The 16,180-nt window shown below is 31.9% G+C and overlaps 1 protein-coding gene across 1 annotated transcript; it reads left to right on the top strand.

The window, feature by feature from the left end:
- The first annotated feature begins 6,290 nt into the window (after positions 1-6,290).
- On the top strand, positions 6,291-15,826 carry LOC145090663 (fatty acyl-CoA reductase 3-like). The gene is made up of 10 exons (XM_079028791.1): positions 6,291-6,369; positions 6,561-6,664; positions 7,231-7,433; positions 11,996-12,096; positions 12,273-12,468; positions 12,621-12,782; positions 12,872-12,953; positions 13,055-13,321; positions 13,398-13,525; positions 15,673-15,826. The coding sequence occupies exons 1-10, from the start codon at positions 6,291-6,293 to the stop codon at positions 15,824-15,826; spliced, it is 1,476 nt and encodes a 491-aa protein (XP_078884917.1).
- Positions 15,827-16,180: the final 354 nt, after the last annotated feature.

A 16,180-nucleotide genomic window follows, 5' to 3' on the forward strand; every position in this document is an offset into this window, starting at 1 on the left:
GGTTGCGATCTGGGTTAGTTGACTGTTTATAATAAAACCGGTTTTCGAACTTGATGGTTTATAATAAACCTCAATGTTTTAAAAACCGGTTTGAACCGGTTGGACCTAAAACCGGGGAAGAGAGTGGTTCAACTATCATCGTTTTTATGTCGATTTTTGAACCGGATTGAACTCGCCGGTTTTTAGAAAAAACCTGGTTGAACCGGTCAAAATAAACCGGTTAAACCGAATAAAAAAACATGGGAAAGAACCATTTGCATAATACACTTTGGTGATTTTTTTCAAATCTATTTAGTTTTCTCTAAATAAAAACATATGGTAAATGTTATAATGTTTTTTGATGTGTTTGTATTCATTTAAAAATATATTTTGTTTCGGTATTATATTTATTTTCTTTTTGATGTATATAGATTGATGTAAAACACTAAAACTTATGGTTGTGTTATTTTAATATATTTTGATTGATCTACAACTTATTTTTATGTATATTTTTAATATTTGAACTAGTAAACGTCAAATTCATGATTTATATATGTATGTATGTGTAGGAAAATTGGAAAAACGATGAAAATTATATAAACCGGTTGACCCGTCGGTCGAAACGGTTGAACCGGAAATCAGTCACCATATCGGTTCAACTAAAAACCGGTTTTTAAAACATTAATAAAACTGGTTGGGCAATAATTGTTCTAAGTCGAGTTGCGGATCAAGTTACTTGACCATTTATAATAAATCTGGTTTTCGGACTTGAATTGAAAGCTTGTTTTGTATAATTAATTTTTATATAAACTAACAGTAGGAAACACTTTTTTAGCCATTGACCTCTCTTGGTGATATAAAAACATAAATGGTTTCAACAAATATCAAAAAAGATTCTCTAATATCTAATTTTTGGCACAATATGCATTCTTCGCTTTTATTTCTCTTGATCACAATTTTCATATATCATGTGAAGTGATATAAAAACATAAATGGTTTCATTTGGTTTCAACAAATATCAAAAAAATTCTCTAATATCTGATTTTTGGCACAATATATTCTTCGCTTTTATTTTTCTTGATCACAATTTTCATATATCATGTTCACAGGTTTCATATTAGTTTTGTCTCAATTTATAAAATTCATTGGTAAGTTTTCTATCTCATAAGAGCAGACGGTATGGGCACCTTCCACGCCGTTATCGCCTACGTGGAATGCCTAAAACGTCGTCTTAACGTGAGGCACACCGCCCCTCTTGCTCGTTTTGTTGCTTCTCGTGGTAACGACAACGTACAACAACGCGTCTTCTTCTTCTTTCTTCCGCTGCTTTTCTTCTTCTTTATTCCTCTGCTTCTCTTCACCTTAACGGGGCATAAAATGAAAAACATCATCCCCTAATCTCGTTGTGGAGAGGAGATGGTGACGTGGCTGCGTTGTGGGTGGGTATGGGTGTTGCACATACCCAATGCTCTAAAAGATGACATCAAAGTATCAAACCAAACCAAATTGGGGTTTTCAATCTCACCCTTCCATCGGGGTGGTGTTCTCACATACCGACTATGTTATTTTGGCATATTGACATGTACCTGAATACCACATAATATCTCCTGATGATAAAAATAAAAATAAAAGTGTTGGAAAAAAAGTGTTTCGGGTTCTTTGAACATAAAAAGTGTTTCGGAGCCTTATGGTCCTTGTGGAAAGCACGGAATGATCGTGTTTTTAAAAAGGTTGATGTGAGTGCGGAGAGGATTGTGGCTGCTAAAAAGTCTTTAACGTATGTTTGGGTGAAACATAGAGGAGAAAGAAGTAGTATAGATTGGAATTCATGGGTCTTATCCCCTCTTCTTTGTATTTGAACTACTGTATGCAAACACCCTATCTAGCTTCTTGCTAGTAGGAAGATTTTCTTTATTAATAATATTGCCGGTTCAAAAAAAAAAGGTCGAGAAGATGAAACATTTCCAGGCCTTAAGGTGAAGACGGAATACATCGAAAATAAAGTACTTGAACAAGTAGCTCAAGATTGTCATCGCCCCCATGTATGACATTTTTTCTGATGCAGATTTTATTATTATTATTACTATTATTATTATTATTATTATTATTATTATTATAGAAAAAGTCAGTTCAAGATTGCGAAAACCAAAAAGGGCAATAAAAGAAATAACGATCGACTTGGTACACGATTGATACTGTAGAAGATTGGTTAGTGGTTAAGGACCCTTTTAGGTATGGCTCGTGTCAATAAGCCTAGTCTGCTCCACACCCTAGCAAGGTTTAGTTAAAGCCCAATTTCAATGGTTTCGTCAATGTTAGGTACTACTTACCCTTTAAAGTCCGAAATAGGCAATTTTGCAACAATTAAGAGTAAAGAGCTCAACAAATGTGAAATAGAAATTAAATAAACCTTATCATAGAGCCTAAGAAATAAGGTCAAATCATGGGAGCATTGGTTTAGGCCCAAGTCGCAATCCGCTAAAGTGGCTAAAGTCTACATTCGGCATCAAAAGAAGATTCTATTCGAGAAAATCAAGAAAAACCATGAATACATAAAGGTCAAAACTAGTTCGCTGAAATTAAGAGCAATTAAAACGAAATGTACGATAAAATCCTTAATTTGCGGTTTAGTCTTAATTTTCATTTTTATTTTTACTTTGTTTCGAATATTTTATATTTTGTCAAAATTAACGAAAAAGTTATTATTTTTTTTAATAGAAAACACTAGATTATCATATAAAATTATATAATCAGGATTTTTCTGTTTAAAGGATTTTCAAAATATGTTACGAAATGGGAATGACTAAATTAACACCCTTTTTATACTAGAAAAACATTCTAGTAAAAAATAACCATTCTTATATAAACAACATTACTCTTTATAATTAATTAATCATCAATAAACAAAGAGTTTTTTATAAATAGGATATGGGTTCAATCTCAGACATATACTAACTCGTCATTTTAAAAAAAAAAATTAATCATTTAGTGAATAAAAATTGTTTTTACATATACTAATTACAGGATTAATATTTTTAAGAAGTCCATTAAAGCTCCACTTGACTCATACTAAAACCTCAAAACCCTAACACCTTCAAGTTATTTGACCTCTTATCTACCACTCATTTTTACCAAAACTTCATCTCGTCAGACGATGGTCGGACAACCGATACCATCTGCCAGTGCAGATCTTAACCACCGTTCATCTCTCGCTCTCTAAGTTGATCGTCGCTACTAGGTATCACTACCATCCAACACTCATCGCCTCAACTAGTACCGACCCTTCCGTTCTCTCTCTCTCTCTCTCTCTCTCCCACACACACACACATTAGCAACACACCATAGACTAGAAAGTCCCTAAAAGGGGGGAACTTGCCTACGGTCGTGGTGGTAGAAAGTTGGTTGTGGTGGTTGGACTTTTTCGGTTGCGATTGTTCATGGTGGATAGTCCCCCCCCCCCCCCCCCACACACACACACACCCACCCACCTTCTCTAGATATGAGGGGTAGGTAGTTGTCGACGATGCACCACCAACGATGGTAGGTTGCCAACATAAGTTATGGTAGTGACGATATGTTTTTTTTTATTGTAATGTATAATATGGATGTTAGAGATTCACAATATTAGATGTGGCTAATAATTAAGTTTAGATCGGTTTTATAAACAAAATAATTTAAATTAAAGATGAAAAACAGCTTTCACTGTTAATACACATTATTCGATCTGATAAAAATAATATAACATAATTTTCAATATTAAGAAGTTTGATTTGTTAAATTGGGTGTTTATGGAGTGTGTTTTTAGCAACACTCTATACCAAGATAAATTTAAAAAAGTGTGCACTTTGTGTCACCTTTGTGAAGATCACATTGGTCAACAAGTTAATCTATTACACTTAACTAACATTGATAACATAAATCACCAACAATTTATGTGTTTGCCATTTGATAAAAATATACAACTTGGAAAAGTAATCAAATCGTAATTAAGAGCAGGTCGCATAAAAACAATAGAAATTAATTAATGATTTTCTTAAATTACAAAGATAAATAAAGATAACATAAAACATTAGCAGTAGCAGAACTATGAAGGGCTAGAGGACGTTAAGATGCATCAATATTGGTCTTTGTTTATGAAAAAAAAAATCATTAATTTTTTTAGTTTTTATTTTTATTTAAAAAAAGGTCTAGTTTGTAGTTATAAATTTTAGTTGAAAATAGATGAGACAAACAACCAATCACATAGGTTACATGTGTCGTGATTAATGTATCTTAACATCATGTTTGCAACAATCCCCATAAGGTCATCCTTTATACCCACCACATACCATATATGTGGTGCTTGCCACATCAGCACCACATTCCATTACCACTAACATGGGATACTTACCACTAAACACACCACTCCACCTCATTTTTTTTATTTAAATTTAATTCAAAAATACATTAAAAACATTTTTTTAATACTAGTTTTTCCATTAAATTAAAATACCAAATTACATTAAATAAAAACTAAATTAATTGAAATTAAAAAATAAAATAAAAATAACAATCAAAATAAAAATTACATTAGTTAAATTTAAAAAAAAAAATTTTAAAAAAAACGTTAAAAAAAACTAAATATTCCAACCATACATAAAATAAACTACCCCTTACGCCTACGTCGGGCTCGAACCAACTCTTTCATTGCTTGGAAAAGTTCCAAGTCTTCGCCCTCAAGGTCGTCCGCTTTCATTTTCAAGATTTCCATATCGGTTTTTGTTTAGAGTGTCTCTTGTGCCTCTTGAAATGATGTTTGTGCTTCGATCATTTTTTGTTCCATCCTAGTCATCACCTCGGCCTTCGTTTCTTGAAGTTGCACATATCGATCAAATTTATCGTTGAACATATCCATAACACTAGAATTCGAAGATGTTGACGCCGCTTTTTTTGCTTTATTTCTTCCAACGGGCCGACGAAGAGGTTGGTCGTTTTGAAGATCTATCGGATCGTCGTTGATGTCGATGTGTGTTCAACCGTCCGATTGTTGAGAAGTTCCATCAGGGTTTCTCGAACGCTTTGAACCGGAAGATTGGGAACTTCCTTCCGTTTTCTCTTTCCATTTTGGGGCGTCTTTCAATTTTAGCCACGGTTTCATATACGGAAAAGCTTTGCGTGTAGGCGTTGTTTTTTCATATTGGTCCATGGCCGCCTTGAAAACATCAAAATCGTTCGAGCCGCTTTTGCGTATGTTTAGAAGATTGTTGTAGATTCCTCCAAAATCGGTGCATTTTAGTCGAATATCTCGCCATTTCGACGTAATTTGATCGGCATTTCGAGTTTGACTTTCCATTAACTCGTAAAAAATGGCTCGGACTTTTTCCCAAAAACTTCCGTAAGTCTGGCTATCTCCTACAATTGGATCTTCCGTGGGTCGGGCCGTTTTTTTTCCTTTTTTCTTTTTTGGTTGAGGTGGTGGTGAAGGTTGCGTTTCCGGAACAAAATCCGGCGAAAGTGGTGGTTGTGAGCTTGGTGGTTGTGAAATTGGTGGTTGTTGTTGTTGTGACGATTGTTGTTGGAGTTGTTGTAGTTGTTGGAATTGTTGAAATTGTTGGTATTGTTGTTGCATTTGTTGTTGTTGGAAAGCCGGAAAAGGTTGATATTGTTGTTGGAAAAGTGGTATTTGTTGGATAGGGGAACCACTTTGAAGTAGATTGATAAAACCGCCTTGAGGTGACTCCATAGTCGGTAATTGTCGAGGTGCTGTATCTAACGCAAAAGCGTTATCGGGTTTGTGATTTCAGTAGTTTGGAGGGGTATTTTGGTTGGGATCCATGATTTTTGGTTGTGAAGATGTAGTGTGTAGTTTGTGTATAGAGAAAGAAAAGAATGGTGTAAAAAATAAGAAGTAAAAATATGGTATTTATAGGTAAATAAATTGTTTTTTTTTATATATAAATCTAGCCGTTCAACGGCTACACATTAAAAGAAACGGTCGAATTTTGCCTTGTAGAATATCATTGGTCGTTTAGGACCGTTGTCCGGGGCACGGAAAGCCACGACCACGACCCACCACGAACCACCGGGGTGGTGTGCACGGCCGTGGTTCATGGCCACCTAGACCACGGAACATCTCGTGCATAGTATACCGTTCGGTCTAACAGACGTTAACTTTGACCTTCATGCTTTATATATATCAAATGGAAATTGCAGACAGTTACCTCTCTCTCTCTCTCTCTCTCTCTCTCTCTCTCTCTCTCTCTCTCTCTCTCTCTCTCTCTCTCTCTCTCGGGTGATATTGCTATTTAGAGCAAGATTGATTATCGGAACAAATGGAGTTGGGTAGTATTCTTAATTTCCTTGGCAACAAGACCATTTTCGTTACTGGTGTCACTGGTTTTCTTGCCAAAAGTATCTCTTCTACCTAATTTAAACTCTTGCTTATTTACTTCTAATACTGTAATAATACATATATTATTACCAATTTACTATCAAGCTTTCACCCAAACGAACTATGCTTTTATTAGTTGATCACATGTTTTTTCAAAATATATTTGGAAATGTCAAAAATATTTAATTAACGTTAACTAGCTTGTATGTAGTATTTGTTGAGAAGATACTTAGGGTTCAACCAAACGTAAAGAAGTTATATCTTCTTGTAAGAGCTACTGACGCCAAATCCGCCATGCACCGATTCAATACTCAGGTGGGTGTGTGTGCCGGGAAGGATTATATGGAAAAAAAATCTAAAAATCATAAAAATATACTTAGAGATAACAAATCTTCTTTTTTTTTTTTTTTTTACTTTTTATATAAAAAACCACAGCTTTTTTTATAAATTCGTTGAAGAAAATTAAAAAATCAATTACTTTTATTTATATTATTTTTCTTTATTTGATGGTTTCTTTTCAAAAAATATTTCAACGAAATTATATAAAAAGTTGCGAAGTTTAAGATTATAAAGTCAAAAAAAAAAAAAAAATGCAGTCTCTAATTAGTTTTTTTATGTATTTTTATGATTTTTAAGGTTTTTTGTTTTCATATATATATATATATATATATATATATATATATATATATATATATATATATATATATATATATATATATATATATATATATATATATATAAGTGATTGTGCTTTTCTATATATTACCCTATCACTTATTATTATTGTTAACGCTTTTAATACAGTTTTGAGGTTATACTTTTATCCGACACTTTTTTTTAAAATTGTTTGTATCTATTGACTCGTTATCAATAATATCTAGGTGGTGGAAAAGGATTTATTTAAAATCTTGAAAGAGAAATATGGCACAAATCTACAATCATTCTTGTCTAAAAAAGTTACACCTGTAGCCGGAGACATTACTTATGAAAATCTGGGTATAAAAGATTATAATTTAATCGAAGAGATGTGGGAAAATATTGATATCGTTGTCAATGTAGCCGCCACCACCAACTTTGATGAAAGGTATAATTACCATAAGGCTAAATGCTAGAGGGAGTGGTAACCCTCCTAGCATCTTGCCACATCATTTTTTTAAATGTGGTCTCATTTTTTTTATCTTAGCATCTAATGTCACACCTCAAAACCACGAACGGCGGAAACGTTCAGGGGTGGAGGACGTCATGTACAGTATCACAACAGTGTAATATAATAAACAAGCAACAACATCATCCATTGCATTATAAGTAAAGTTTTAATACATGTGTGTTCTTTAATTGTAGTAAGACACCAAAAATATACAATCAAAATAAAAGACGAGACTTGTCTGCTCCGTCTTCTCAAAACCTGGCCATCGTACCTGTCTACTGTTGACTTGAGAATACAAGTTATTTTGAAAGAGAGTATCAGCTTTAAAACTGGTGAATTCATAAGTATTTAAGTGTCATTGTCTTGCTTACTAAAAGCTGTTTTAAAAGTCATGCAAACCTTTAAATGAAAATGTTGATTTAAGTATGAAAAGCCCTACAAAATCCCTTATTTTCTATTAGTTTGAGATGTAGTCTTCTACCAAGACCCGAATGTTTTGTAAGTAAAATGATAGTTTTTCCTTTAATTGTTTAGTACTAAAGTACTTAGTCTAACTCATCGTTTATGTGAAAGTATCACCAAATAAAGTAAACAGGAAAATGTACTACTGTAAGTGTTGTCACTGGGTACTAGGACTAACACAACATTGCATTAAGCGAAATATGTAACCTAATGAACATCCGAAGATTGTCCAAAAAAGTATTAATGTAAGTGTCATCACTGGGTACTAGGAGTAACACATCATCTCAATAAGCGAAAGGTATAACCTTATGAACAATCGAAGATTGTCCACTTGTCCTCTGTAGCAGCAGCAGGTGGGTGGAGGGGTTAGCCCCGGTTATCGATCTACCTAGTATATGTAGTAACCTTAGACCTCCGTAGATGGTCATCGACCACTGGTGCTAATCAGTGGGGTTCGGAATGGTAAGTCCCGCCGAGATATCCCATTGAACCGAGATAGGAAAGATAATTTACACAGAAAGTACTAATAAATCATCCTCGTAGTTCTAAGTACAAGTATCTAGGTAAGTGAATACAGGATAATGCACCTATGTAAAAGTGTTCCTGTATGGTATTCATGTAAGTGTGTTCATGTAACAGGTAAGTATATGTATATGTACTCATGTATCAGGTAATGTACTAGTATAGACTCATGAATGAACTAACTCTTGTGTGATTCCTTGTAATAGGAGTAATGTTTGATATCTTCAAATTATCCCTATGATAATTTACTGAAATATAATTGGTTGATCATGTAGGTTTATACACTCTTACTACTCAAGGGTGTGGGAAACTAAATGAAAGATGTAAACTATAACATCAATACATATATAAGAATATAAGTGTATATGCATAGTTTAGTTCAAAAATGTAAAATGGTTTTGTAAGACATCCAAGGGTTTTTGAACAAACATAACAGTGACTTGATGTCATTTTGATAAACCTTTCAAAAGTAATACATTTGATAACAAAGTATTTTAAAGATAGAAAACCATTTCATGCATCACATTTTGTAGTATGTGAAATCCGTTGAATGAAAACACAGTTATAAAATACATACAGATGATTTAATAACATGTTGTTTTCTACTTGTATCCCCCCCCCCCCCCATTAAAGCATTTAAAATCATTTAAAACATTGATTAGGGGTATGAACTCACCTGTAGTTGGTGATTGGGATGAACTGAACGGTATAGGATTGCTAGATGTCAAACGAGGACTTGTACATACACTACGATCCTAATGAACATATAATCACACATATATGTACTCAATTAGACTTAAATTACTAATTGAAAATGATAAGACATCCTAGAACATAATAAACACTTTATATAAGTGTTTTAAGCCTTAAGGATTGCATCTAAGCCATTGTGGGACAAGGTACTTGGGTTTCGGATTCCAAAGGACCCTATATATGAGTTTACTCCCCATATATCATCACACATGGAGTTTACGGTTGTAAACTCTTGAGTTTACGGCCGTAAACTCCCAACCATGGGTGTATTGTGTGTTTTGAAGTTCCAAATGATTCCTAGAATTATTCCAACTTGGTGGTTCAATTCTTGAAAGGGTTTAAGGCATAGAAACACTCCATTTAGGAGTTTACGGCCCCAAGGCCATTTCCCTTGGAGTTTACGGTTGTAAACTCCCTTGGGGTGTTGTTTTTGTTGTTTTCAAGCCTCATGCACATGTGGGATAATTTCTAGGCATTTGTTTAAAGCTAATGAGGACCCTAGGCACACTTTGGTGCCCTTGTTTGGTGTTTACGGCCTAGGAGCATTACCAAGGCCGTAAACTCACTTCAAAAGGTGATTTTGATGTGGTTTTGTCCTTCATTTAAGTGGGAAACAATTCCATGTAAAGGTCTAGGGCTTTAGGTGTCTTAAAAGAACCCTTTGGTCCATTATAATGGAGTTTACGGCCTAAGATACACTTGGGCCGTGAACTCCCATGTGTTTGTGTTTCTTGATTGTTTTCTTGTCCTTAATACACATACAAATGAGTCTAAGGCAGTAGCATAACACAAGGAACAATCTAGGTTCGGTTTCGGGAGTTTACCGCCCAAGAACACCTTGGGGAGTAAACTCCTAAATCAAATGATTTAGTCATCTAAATCATGTTATAATCACATAATAAGCTTTCTAACACTACTAGAAAGAGTTACTCACGTTTTGGTATAAAAACCCAAAGATCCGTGAGAGAGAAAATGGTTTTTCTCTAGTTGGAAATGTGAATAATGAATGAATTTGGTTTAGAAATCTATTTATAGTCCTGAGATATTTTTGGCAGAAAATGTTTTTATTCCTGAAATGATCTCTAATATAATAGAGTGTTGGAATAACAGTGTTGCACAAAACCCTAGTGCATCCACTCTCCTAATATCTCTTGAAGTATAAACCTTGACGTATTCAAACTTAAACGGAAAAGTTTGAAAATTACTGTGACTGTTATATCATCTATTGAATTGATATTGTTTGTACAGAATGGAAATTTCGGGTTGTCACATCTAATTCTTAACATGTCATAAGGAGTGGTAATATTTCTAACACTCTTTTTTTTCAAATTAAAAAAATAACATTAAAACCTTAGAATTTCAAATGGGGCCCTCATTTCCCAAATATCATAAAGAATATAAAATTTGATAAATATTCATATCAAAATCTTTCCGTTGGAGATCCATGGGCAAGTTGGTAATTTTAACTTGTAAAACCTATACACAATATACATAATTTGCACACATAGTATGCATACACCTAGCAAAATTTGGGCTTTTTTTCTTTCTCTTTTGTTTGTGGGGCAACTAAGCTCATAACAAGGTCTGCTTCTTCTCGAACCATCTGAGAAAAAAGATGAGAAACAACAAGCAATCGAAAATTTGAATGGGTGAAAAGCAAATAAATAAATAAATAAATAAAATAAGAAAGGAATCAGAGAAAGAAGGAGGTTTTTTGCTTTTTCTGGTTGAAGAAGAAGAGTGAGTTTCAATGAGTTAATGATGAAATAAGAAATAAAAAGATTAAAAGGGGTTTTTTTTTTAGTTTCAGTTGGTTTAATATCGAAAGAAGATGAAGAGATGTCTAAATCTGCTCTTTCAACTTTTAAGGGGAAAGAGGAAGAAATAGAGAAGAAAAAACTTGAGGTTAAAGAAAGAGTCCAAACTATTGAAGACGAAACCAAACGTTTGGACCAATTGCCTTCTCCTTTTCCTTTCTCTCTAATCTCGCCAAAGCCTTAACGACTGGAGCATAGTGAGCCCCCTACCGAGCGTTAGGGGGCGTTGTTCTCCTTGTATTAGCCTGCTTAACGACCAGCCTTAACACCTAATGGTTAACTATCAAACATTTTTAATGCATGTTTAGTAACGGACATTTGAGCTTCCATCTTTTAGATTAAAATATGAATTTTTTAAATTTAAACAAAAAAAAATTAATTTAAACAAAAAATTTTAAATCTAAAAGGTACTTCATTTAGTGTTTAAGAAAAAACATTAAGCCTTTTTAATCAATTTTCAGAATTGCCAATAATAAGATTAATTAACAAAATCTCTTAAATTGTCATTTTATCATTACAACATTAACCCCTTGTGTCAACGATAATTTCTAACCTTGTATCGACGACATGTTGTCAACACAGAGTCGTTGGCATAGGGTAGGTCAAAAACGACGGCGGTGTCGTCCGGAATATTTTCGTCAAGAATATTTTTTGGAAAAAAATAAAGTTTTATTAATTATCTATGGTGACGCTTGGCGTCGGGATAGGTGTCACCTATAGCAACGACACGTTGACAGATACCACCTATAGCGATAACTTGTCGTCGCCACAGGGTGTTAAACAAGTTTTTAACTTCAACTTATGGTTTATAAATTAAGCCATAGTCACCTAGCTATTATATACAATAAATCCCTAAAATATATATACAATAAATCTCTAAAATATATATTTTAGGTATATCAACAAATAACAATCATAACTAAGGATTCTACTGATTTATTGCAGATATGACATTGCCTTATCTTTGAATACGTTTGGAGCTAAAAATGTTTTAAATTTTGCTGCCAAATGCATCAAAATAAAGTTGCTTCTCCATGTATCCACTGGTAAGTTAGTATATATTTACACATTTATAATCTGTAATATTGTTATTGTATCTTATGTTTTTAATCCATGTTTCAAAGCACTATTGCTATATTTTTGGGTTAAAAAAAACAAATATAATACAATATGTTCCTAACACAGCCTTGATGTTATTGAATTAAAATATATGTGCATTCAGCTTATGTCTCCGGTGAGAAACCAGGGCTTATACTAGAAACGCCATATCGTCTTGGTGATGCACTTAATGGTGCAGATGGACCCGACATCAACACAGAAGAGAAAATCATTAAAGACAAATTAAAAGAACTCAATTACGATAAAACAGCTACCGATAAATCTATTATGTTGGCCATGAAGGATTTTGGTATTCAAAGGTAAAAAAAAAAAAAAAAAAAAAAAAAAAAAAAAAAAAAAACGATCTTTCTTTTTCCTCTCATTTTTATACATTCTTATGTCTAGTTTTTGCGTTATAATTGTATTTAGTTTATAAATGTTCTTTTTCTTTTTTTAATTTGATCGATCATAGGGCAAACAAATTTGGTTGGCCAAATACGTATGTTTTTACGAAGGCATTGGGAGAAATGGTTCTTGGGCATTTGAAAGGAGATATGCCTTTGGTCATTCTTCGCCCAACCATCATCACTAGCACATATAAAGAACCCTTTCCTGGTTGGATGGAAGGCTTAAGGTAATCGGTAATTCTTCCGTTTTGTAACAAAATTCTAAAAATTCTTACGAAATCAGTTAAAAAGATATTTTTATTTGAAAACTATATAGGACTGTCGATAGCTTGATAGCTAGTTATGGCAAGGGTAAGTTAGCATGTTTCCTCGGTGATCCCGAATCCATTCTTGATGTGGTATGTTCTTTTTAAACAAGTTCGATTCATAGTTATAAGAAATACAGTGTAAACCGCTACACAAGTTTCCATGCATGATTCCATAATATATTGATTGATAGGTTCCCGGAGATATGGTAGTGAATGTTATGATTGCCGCAATAACAGCTCATGCAAACCAGTCTTATGAAACAATATACCATGTTGGATCTTCAACATCAAATCCTTTGAAGTACAAAGAAATTCAAAAAAATGCATATAACTATTTTTCAAAACATCCATGGATTAACAAAGATGGGAAGTTGGTAATAGTTCCTGAGGTTAAGGTGTTGAATTCCATGTCAAGCTTTAATAGATACTTTAATCTCCATTATGTGCTTCCCCTACAGGTTCATTATTATTAATTATTCCTATCCCCCTTCCTCTAATTCACGTCTACTTAATAACTTTGTTCTTTGTTTTCAGGCTTTTCAAGTCATGAATATGGCATTATGCCATGCTTTCAATGGAACGTATGAAAACCTTAAGCGAAACATCAACCTAGTGCTAAGGTTGGCAGAGTTGTACAAACCCTATGTTTTCTCAAAAAGCTTGTAAGTTGGTTTAAAATTCCATCACTATTTTTACTTTGACCTACAAACGATAGTTAAAACTATTAAAAAAAAAAACTTTTAATTTATCTTAAAACTATATTAATATGGATGTTTATTTGTAGAGAATATAAAATTATGAATTTTGATATATTTAAAATTATATTTCGATAAAAAAAAACTTCTTAAAAATAAAAATAAAAAACTATGTTTTTGTATATATTAAGGTAATTATTAGCATAGTTTAATGAAACATGTTATGACTTCTGAAGTAAAAATAAATGAGTGGCTTAGAATGATTCTCATATTATCAACCTTTTATATATATATATATATATATATATATATATATATATATATATATATATATATATATATATATATATATGTTGAGAATTTAAATATTCTCTTACTTTTTGTTCCTACAAATTCTCTTTCCTAATAAATAGTGACATGTGTAACATATTAATGCTAATTTAATGAAATTTATGAGTATGAGGATTGTTAGGAACAAAAAGTAGGAATATATATATATATATATATATATATATATATATATATATATATATATATATATATATATATATATAGGTAAGGTTCAAATGAGAACCAAAAAGGTTAAGAACCCTAAGAACCTTTAATTTTAGATGTTTATAAAGGGTTTAGGATTTAAGAATCTTTAATTTTAGATGTTTATAAAGGGTTTAGGATTTAGGATAGGGTTTAGTGTTTAGGGTTCTTAACCCTAAACCATAAACCCTTTATAAACATCAAAAGTTAGAGGTTCTTAACCTTTTTTGGTTCTCATTTGAACCACTCCCTATATATATATATATATATATATATATATATATATATATATATATATATATATATATATACTAGCCGTTTACCCGCGCAAAGCGGCGGGCGACAAATAGTTTGTTTCGACAATTAATTTCTTTTCGATGGAGAATGATTATTTTCAAATCAATCATTAGTTTGTTTTAGGAAACATGTCATATTAAAAATAAAGAAAATTCATGAAATAACCAAATTATAGGGTGTTGAATATTTATTTGGATAAAAAAAGATCTTGTCAAAACCTTGGAAGAGAAGATTTATAGGAGTTTGTTTAAATTTTAATATTATTTTATTAGTGATTAATCGTACAATTAGCTTAATGATTTGGACATCTTAAAAAATATTATTATTTTATTCAATCTATTTTTAGAAATAATGGGATTTGTTTTATAAGATAGTATATATATATATATATATATATATATATATATATATATATATATATATATATATATATATATATGGTTGTTAGATATGTAGAATTGGATATAGAACTTCCAATACTACCTAGTTTTGAAGCATTTATTAAATCATTCGTTCACAATTTTTGTTTTCCCTTCTCGATTGTGCATGACTATTTTAGACCCTAATAAAATATCAATACGCAATTCTTAAATGCAAAAATAATCAGAAACCTCCATTATATTGTTGTTCCCCACCTTCTTTGGTAATTCATTTTTCAATGCGGCGCATAATCAAAACATGATGCTAAAAATTGCTAACTATTTGTGTAATACACAATTGCACATAGAAATATCATCAATAATGACTACTTTGAATGCCCAATCAGATGCAGTAGAAAGGTATGCGATTCGAGATGCAAAGGGTTCAATGAACTTAAATTGTAAATTCGTTAAATATTAAAAAAATTATATGATAGCAAAGTTAGTAAATAAAACTACTATCATAATAAAAGAATATAATATGATTAATACCACACTAATCATTTTTAAAAAAAATTTATGTTGAGATAAAACTTCTTCAAAATGTTAAAAACTCACCAACTTCTAAAGTTTCACTCATTGTCTAGATAGTGATCAATCGTTATATGTTTTCTAGTCGGTTTGATAGAACCTATTGACTAATTGGAGGCTTGGGCTTCGTTTGGATTTTTACAACACTGATATATATATATATATATATATATATATATATATATATATATATATATATATATATATATATATATATATATATATATTAAAATGCATTTAATTATTCTTTTATTTCTTCCAAAATACATATCATTTACTTTCTAACTAGCACTTTCACCTACATATTGATCTTTGTATTCTTTGTTTTGACAGCTACGATGATATTAATACTCAAAAACTGCATCAATTGGTTACGGAAAATGAGGTGGAAGCCAATATCTTCTATTTCGATCCAAAGACAATTGACTGGGACAATTATTTTATGAATATACATATTCCCGGAGCAGTAAAACACGTGTTTAAATAAACGTAGAGCTCATATTGAGAGTCGTTTGTTATCGTATTATTTAAAAGTAAACAAATGTTGTTATGTTGAAATAAAAATACGATATTTTATGTTAAAAATAAAAATACGTGCTTGTTTTATAATAATGATTATGTTATTTTTGGATTTTTTTATTTTTATTGATTTCAACTACAAAATCAAAAACAAAATAAGGTAAAACTTGTTTGATAATCAAATTATGAGAGAGTGATATATTATAGTTCTAGCACCACTGCTATTGATGAAATTCCCAATTTTGATAGTCTCACCATTGTTCATTTTCGTTATTCATTCTCAACCATTCCCGTCTCTCACGACGCTCTCGTCGCCGCAGTT

Source organism: Lactuca serriola, chromosome 2 (assembly GCF_051521515.1).
Source record: "Lactuca serriola cultivar US96UC23 chromosome 2, Lser_US96UC23_V15, whole genome shotgun sequence".
Taxonomy (NCBI): domain Eukaryota; kingdom Viridiplantae; phylum Streptophyta; class Magnoliopsida; order Asterales; family Asteraceae; genus Lactuca; species Lactuca serriola.

Excerpts from the sequence above, each read along its gene's own strand:
- LOC145090663 (XM_079028791.1), top strand. The coding sequence starts at position 6,291 with ATGGAGTTGGGTAGTATTCTTAATTTCCTTGGCAACAAGACCATTTTC. Across the intron at positions 12,469-12,620 it reads AAGGATTTTGGTATTCAAAG|GGCAAACAAATTTGGTTGGC; the intron begins GTAAAAAAAAAA and ends GATCGATCATAG. Across the intron at positions 12,783-12,871 it reads GGTTGGATGGAAGGCTTAAG|GACTGTCGATAGCTTGATAG; the intron begins GTAATCGGTAAT and ends AAAACTATATAG.